The sequence below is a fragment of the Saccostrea echinata genome, unplaced genomic scaffold, assembly GCF_033153115.1.
Source record: "Saccostrea echinata isolate AGI-Se365-2 ecotype Australia unplaced genomic scaffold, CSIRO_AGI_Sech_v1 ptg000052l, whole genome shotgun sequence".
NCBI lineage: Eukaryota > Metazoa > Mollusca > Bivalvia > Ostreida > Ostreidae > Saccostrea > Saccostrea echinata.
The window spans coordinates 16,613,719-16,622,010 of NW_026889801.1; the positions used below are offsets into that span (position 1 = coordinate 16,613,719).

Sequence of the window (8,292 nt, forward strand, 5' to 3'; positions counted from 1 at the left end):
TGAAGAATATGACATAAGCTACATGTACGTTTTGATTGTGCCTTAGCAGGGAACATCTAAGTCCCTTTTTTTAAAAAAAATGTTAAAATATCTCCATGGGGAAAAATTCAATCTAAAGTGAACATTATCTCCTTTGTATTCACTGAGACAAAAGTAACATGTAGAAAGCTTGTGTTTAGTACATTCATATCTGTTCATTTCCCATCACCAGTACTGAAAATGGTCCGCAGTAGGAATTCAAAATGTTTAATGTTTCTCTTCGAACATGATGGCTGAACGAAATATTAAACACATACAGAAACACTGGTTACACTTAAATGATATACTCCCATTTCTCAAAAGGAATGTGACTCTTAATGTAAGTAAATCATAGATTAATACCATCAATGTGATTGTTCCACAAAATTAGATGGTAATTTAAAAAAAAATATATAACAACCCATTTTTGTTTTGAATTGCAGGCTACTTACACGGCAACAATCAGTTCATGCACAGGCAGCAATGGGTTCCCCACCCTTAAAAGCTTCACATTATCAAGCAACGCCAGGAACAAAAAAACTTCTGCTTATTAGCACGCATTCTGCTTGACGTATGTAGTGATGCTATGAAAGACTAACTGCGATGCAAAATTAAAGGAGGAGAAGCTATTATTACCAAGAAAATTTATGAGAAAAGAAATGAATTAAACAAACTTAAGAGCCTTCATGATGCTCAGAAAAAAGTAATATTGCCTCCAAACAATGAGCTTGTAAGATACCGTAATCTTGACTTCTCATTAATGTACATTATAATGAGAAAGGTCTGCCCTTTTCAAATAGAGCAAGATGAATACATGTACAAGCAAGATAAGTGGGGCAAGATTCCAGATGGTAATGATTTTAGCCTTCTAGCTGCCTTAGAAAGAATAAGGCAGTGTAGAAATGAATTTTTTGCACACAATACATCTGCAAAGGTAGATGACACTATTTTCAATTATATATTGTCGCAAGTTGAAGTAGCAGTGAAAAAAATAGACGAAAACGTAGACCCTTCCATTGTTTGTATTTGTTACATGGACGAAATGAAGAAATTAATAGAAAATCCAAACATAGATTGAAAAACAACAACCTTTTTAAAGCATATGGCAGATATGGAAAAACGGTTGATGGAAGCATATGAAATGACAGGTAAGTCAGATCAATTTACTTTGAATTAAACTTTAGATTTGTTCCAGTATTGTTAAAAAGTATTTTAAATATTTTAAAAGCAGCCCTTTGGTGCAGTATTAAAGTAAATTACATATATACATGTAGGTAAGGAAAGATTCATTCATGGAACTTAATTACAGGTACATAATTATATAAATCAACTTTTATTTGTGTGTGAGAATAGCAGCGAGTCTTGTGATCTTGTTTTACTCATGAATATTTCTTCTCGCAAACTATTTATTTTAACGAATTTGTGTTGAATATTTCCTCAGTCAGTTGTGGATCGATTATAAAAGGGCAAATCATGAATAAAGGCTGTTGAGAATAATAGCTGGTTTATAGTTTGCTTTTTTTTATTACAGTTGAGACAGATAACAAGTTGGAAGAATTACTTAGCATAAGGAGAGAATACAGGAAAAAATTTTGGGGTATGGTGTTAATATTTTATGAAATTATTTTTGAAATTTAAATTATGTAATCTCAATTGGTAGATACGCTTTGTAGAGCTGGATTAAGCTCAAACAGGACTAAAATCCCAGAATCCTTTTCTCTATTCCCATTTACCCTTTAAAAAATAGGGATTGAGAGAATAAGAGGGATTTTCCCTTCAAAAACAACTGAATGCAACAATGACATTCTTAGTCCCAGAAATGTTTGAATGGAGAAATGTTTAATCATGCCCAAAGTTACAGACTATAGTTACTAAATTTCAAACAACTTTTAACTATTTAAATTTAATATTTTCTTCAAATTAATCTTTCTATGGAATTGAATATTGTTAATTTTGACATCATAAGTTATATTTGATGTTAAGAAAAATAATTATGTTTATGATTATTGAAAATCATTTGTTTTGTTTGGACAAAATAATTAGTGAACACAAAATGAAAATAAAGGCTTTGAATCATTTTAGATAAAAGAACATGCATGTGCGACATATTACATTGCAGGACCTTAATCAAGTGATGTCTAAATGTTAAGACCTCCCACCTCCACCACCAAATGAATGTTCATATATATTATTGAAATATATGTGTTTCTCTTTTTTATGATTAATATCTCAATGTGTAGTACATTAATTACTTTTGATATTATTTAAGGGTCAAGTAGGTCAAAGTTCAATGTGGATGAGTACAGACATCAGGACTCAAATATTGGTAAGATAAATATACAAATCTTCGTAGGGGCTCGTTTTTATTGTTTTGCGTTAAAAAAAACACTCTCAAACATTCATGACTTCCAGAAATCTCGCACGTTTGAGGGTCTGGCCGTAAAATTATGCAAATAATGACAGAACTTTGTAATTTTTACAACCAGTTGAATACAACCCTGATACCAAATATGTTATCATCCTCTGGGGGCAAAAGTGGGGATAAGAATCTTTGTTTCTGCCTATAAAACATTATTATGATAAGACCATGGATAAGTTGATTTTTTTAAATCATTGTCACATTAAGCTGAAGCTTCATTGAAGGGTTTTGTTTATCTTAATTCCTTTTGTCAGAAAGAGAAAGGTGATTCATTTCAATGAGTATCTTGGTACAAAAGTCTCGTGTCAGTTGCTTTTTTTAATATTTGTTAGCAAGGTACGACAGTCTGTATCTGATCATTTGGAGATTTTTGACTGTTTTATGTATGTAAAGTGATCTGTTTTAATAAATTGTATACTGCGGTACATTTTCATAGATTTTTTTTATCAATTTTCGAATCCCAAGAAGATTATTAAATTTATTTATTTTATGTTACAGCTCAGACAGAACACTATCTAGCAGAATTTGTGAAGGAAAATCATTTTTATGTGGAAACAAGAGTATTTCAAGAGGTAGAAAGGTTTTTGAAGCAGAACAAATGTGCCATAATTGTAGGGAAACAAGGGACGGGAAAAACAGAGATTGCAAATCATCTAATGTTGAAGAATTTGAAACATTTCTTAGTGCGCAAAGTGAAACGTGCTAATGAATTTGAAACCTTAAATAACCCCCAAAAGAAACAAATGTTCTTTATTGACAATGTTTTCGACTGCTCTGATACTGATTTGGCTGATTGGTGGACAAGTTTTGATTACATCCAAAAATTAGTTGGTTCTAAAAGTAACCAACAGACATTGGGCAGGACTGGTAATGTGGAGTATGATACAAATGATGAGGGTCCAAAATTTATAACGTATTTTGTCATGACAACTAGACCGCATGCACTCGATGTTGCAAAAAAGAAAATGAGAAAAAATAAATCTTTACTGAAAAATTATGTTTTGAATATTGACGCCGATGGCTTTAGTTTGAGTAACAAAGAAAAACGACAAATATTGGAAGCTAAAATCAGGTTTGCATATCAAGAAAAGAAGATTCAAGAACACACCTTTTCAGAGGAAGAATGGAGAAGTATTTTCGAGTCCTGTCCTCCATTTGGATACCCCTTATGTGCCCGATTATTTGCTTGTGACAAAGGATATAGAAGAGATGGCACAGAGTTCTTCTCAAATCCCCATCAATATTTGAACAGTAGACTTTCGGAGATAATAGAGGATGATTTCTCAAGGCGCACAGGAATGCTTTTTATTTTATTACTACTTTCTGAAATGCAAAAAGTAACTCTGCAGTATGATGATGATGATCAGTGTTGGGAAATTCTTTTTAATCTGGGTCTTACTCGGGAGTTATCGCTTAAAAAGACAGAAGTTAAGAATTTGCCCGAGGCTGCAGCAGAACATCTCGAGGTGTATCTGAGAGAATTAGATGGTGCTTATAAATTTATTCACCCAAGTGTAAGAGAAGCTGTGGAAAATTACTTTATAGAAAAATATACAAAGAAAGCTATAGAAATTTTGCCGATGCATATTTTATTTAAGAAAATGAACTTGGAAGATGACGAAGACAAATGTTTGCCACCTTTGACACCTAATTTGATTGAAAGTCTAGCAGGACGACTTTTGCAAGACATCATAGAAAGACAAGGTAGCATCTGTGAAATTTGCAAGTATGATGGATTTAAAATCGAGAATTTTTCTGCTGTGTTCTTAGAGAAAATTACAAAAGATACACACTGTTTTCAAAAGCTTTTGAAGGCTGAACATACAGATGGATTTCCTTTCGTGTACTGGTTCACGTCGTCAGCCTGTCCGGACACAGTTCTTGAACTCTTAAAGCATGAAGTATTTAATACTGTGTGTTCAGATTCAGAAGTTTTCATACAGTGTGCTTATTCTCTGATGGCTTCCTGTGCTTCGAAAGAAAAAATACAAATAACTGAGTACATTTTAGAACGATATTCAAACAAAGAAATTCAAAATTTCTGTAGAGAAAGAAAGTGTTCTACAATTAAAGAGTCAATCCAGAAGTATGCATCTCCTTTGCTTGAAGCTTTAAGAGCCAGAAATGAGGATGCCATACGACTTTTGATAGAGAAAAAAGCAATATTCTCATTTACATGTTGGAGAGGATGGCCATTTTTGCATGCTTGCTTTGAAGAGCCACAAATCTGTTGTTCAGAAATTCTGGAAGCTATTCTTGCATTTGATGCAATTAGAATTACGTCAGACACAAATGATACGAAGGATACTTTGAATTATAATCAAATATTAGCAGTTGGAGAGAGAACATTCTATGAAGACATAGTGAAAAGTATTGACGGTTCCATAAGTGAACATGGGTCTTATGAAAGAATTTTACTTAATTTAGTTAAAATTCCTAGCCTTGAAATAACGAATGGATTGATAGATGCCTACTGTTCACTTTCTGAAATCAGAAAGTATTCTGAAATGAACCGCCAAAATCCATTAAATATTACTGATGATAATGGAGATTCAATCCTCCATTTTCTTATAAAATTCAAAGTTTATCATCCGAAATCCTTTGAAGGACACATTGACAGATGTGACATCTATCATCCAGAGGAAGAAGTGGATGTAAACAAGGATGAAATATTAACAATGTACCCAGAAGAAGTAACTGCTGGAGATCATCATGATGATGCATATGAACAATTGGAAAATCAAAATGTCCTCTTGCAGATGATAGGCAGATTATATGCCAAAGGCATTGCCATTAATATGAGAAATAAAAAGGGAGAGACACCACTCATGATTGAGATCAGCAAGTTTAGCCCATCAAAAGATGTTGTTAAAAGCCTATTACATTACAGGGCAAATCCAAATGCACAAGACATTCTTGGGAGAACCTGCTTACACACACTCCTTCTCCAGAACTACGAAGAAGACTTGCCAATTGTACCTTATCTTGAGCTTTTGATAAAGCATGGCGCAGATATCAATAAAACTGATGATTACGGCAATAATCCTATTTTTGTAGAATTAAAAAGGCAAAATCCGAGAACAAGTATTCTGAGATTCCTCATAGATGCACAGATAGATTTACGAGAAGCAGATGTGCATGGAAAAACGGCACTTCACGTTGCTTTAACAGCCACTTATGATAAAGAAATTGCAAAGGAAGAAATTGTAAGGGTTCTTTTAAAATCAAAAAAATTGAATGTGCTTTCCTGTGATAAAACTGGCATTTCTGCTTTCAGGTTGGCAATGGAAAATACAGATTATCATGATATTTTAAAACAGATTGCTCAACATGATTCATGTCCATATCCCCTTCATGCATGCATAGTAGAAGATATTAATGAAAGTATCAAGATTCAAGCTCTGATGCACTTGATATCAAATGGCGACGAAAAGTTCCAAATTTCAACGAAAGATCAAAATGACCAGACACTGATAATAACAGCTGTACAGAAGTGCCCAAACATGGTCAACCTCCTTGACTACTTACTAAACACAGACATTGACATAAATGCAAAAGACGGCCATGGGAAAAATGCTCTATTTTATTTAATTTCAGCTGACACTGAATTTAGCATTCGTGAGTCTGCTCTCAATTTACTTCTTGCGAAAAGCCCTTCTGTTCATGATGAACTCGAAGACAAGGACACACAGTCACCTCTAGCACTAGCAATGCAATTTATGACAAGTAGATCATTCGTTTTTGAACCTTTGGACCCTATAGAGTTTCCATCTGAAGCAATGACAAAGAAAATGACAACAGAGGAATCTCCGGAACAATATAACACAAGAAGAAAAGATGTGCGATCTAAGCATGTCCTTGATCTTAGAGTTGAAATTGTTCAGAAAATTCTAGATATTGCAACAGTGGACTTAGATTTCCCAATTGATGAAAAACAACGGACGTATCTTCACTACTGTGCAAGCTCTCGTCTTGCAGATGAAAAAACACGTGCTGTTTGCGAACGCCTTGTTAGACTTGGTGTGGATGTTGATAAGAAAGATAAAAATGGACTAACTTGCATTGATATGGCTTTTAGATACTCCGTTAAGAATTTTGACACACTTGTATTCTTACTGGAAGAAAGTAAACATTTGGAGGATCTAGACATAGATGGTTTATTGGAATGTATCACCCTGAAAAACTATCTCTATGAGGAGCTGGTTAGATATTTGGAGCAAAACATTTTTCCTCGGACTAAACCAAAACGAAACCTTTTCCAATATTTGGCCTCCATCAGCTATGATCCAAAAAGTCAACCAAAAGCTGAACGTGACAAAGTATTTGATGGTCTTCTAAAATCTTTTTCAATTGACCAAAAAAGCAAGAATGGACAAATTCCTTTGCACATTGCTATTGAAGGGAATGCTAGTGTTTCCTGTGTGCGAAGTTTTGTACGAGTAAGCAAATGCTGTATAAATACACCTGATTCTGAAGGAAATACAGCATTACATTTGGTCTTGAAATCTGATAGAGATGACACTGATGTATGTACTATAGTAAAGAAGATGCTGAAATGTGATGCCTCTGTTGATGTCCAAAATGATATGCTAGAAACGCCAATAATGCTTGCTGTTCATTGTCTCAGGGATCGTGCAGGTACGGTAACTGAACTTTTGAAAGCAAAGACAGACTTGTTTCTGACAGACAGAAGAAAATACACCGTCCTTCACCACTGTGTTGGAGCCGCAAAAAATGATATTGCCGCGAGCGCTCTACTTTCTTTGTTTATTGATAGTGGTCGCAGAATTCCAGTAATGGAAAAGAACACAGAAGGTTACACACCGTTAAATCTTGCCGCCAAAAACGAAAAGTTTAGTAGATTATTATGCATATTGAAACTTTTAGAAGTGAAAGAGTGCACAGCATATACAGTGGACAGACAGGAAAGAACCCCATTGTTCAACACAGCATTCTTTTTAGAAGGAGTCAGCCCGTTAGTAGTGCTTGAAAGACTTTTGCGTGGGTATATATTTATCATGCATAGAGACTCTCCCTCAGTGACAAATAACAAAGGAAAGACTGTATATGATGTTTGTAATGAATATGGCCATAGACATCTGGAAAATCTGTTGGAATCTGAAAAATCAGAAAAAATGTTCACAGTAGTCAAACAAGCATGGATTGATGTGTCTTCCAGATATCTTCTATTCGATAAAAATAGTAACGACCCTAAACTGCAGTTTGGAAGTAACGTGGAGAAAAGGTTTCGAAAACTTATTTATGATTCACTGCCTTTTTTGTCACACGTAAACTTTGATAACATAAAAAACGTAGAATTGGTAGAGGAGGAAAATAATCTCTCGAGTGTTCCTGAACTAGAACAAGGATAACGTAAAATTTGTAAATATTCGTTGATTTTGTGGAGTGATGTACATTAAGCGATAAAATATTTAGTAATGTGAAAAGTTGTCACTGCAAATTGGGGGGGGGGGGGGGGGGGTTACCTTGTTTTCATCACTTGCACAGAAAAATCATGCGTTATTTTTGGCAAATATTTCTGAAAGTTATTTTTAAATCTATAGAGGGTAATATTTAAAAAAAAAAACTACAAGACATACAGTGAAGCAAGAAGAGCCATAATGCACTCTTAAAATCACTAAATATCGGTTGCTACCGGGGGATTCGCCCCATGGACTCCCACCAAGGCGTTGTCCTGGAGAAACTGGAGTCTCTAGCCGGCCCTTAGGCACCTGCCTCAGCTCAGGAAAAAAATATCACCCACCCCCAACGAAATTTCAGGATCTGCCACTGGATGTAATTGCATTGTGCTCTTGAAGGGAAGATATATGTCTTCGTTAGAATGCTTCATCAAG

At 34.6% G+C, this 8,292-nt stretch overlaps 1 protein-coding gene across 1 annotated transcript; it reads left to right on the top strand.

Moving 5' to 3' along the window:
• Nucleotides 1-265: 265 nt before the first annotated feature.
• LOC133204239 (uncharacterized) lies at nucleotides 266-7,809 on the top strand. Its single transcript, XM_061339980.1, is given in 5 exon segments — nucleotides 266-358; nucleotides 524-1,094; nucleotides 1,550-1,615; nucleotides 2,288-2,344; nucleotides 2,936-7,809. Coding segments are annotated over 5 exon segments (5,661 nt in total).
• Nucleotides 7,810-8,292: the final 483 nt, after the last annotated feature.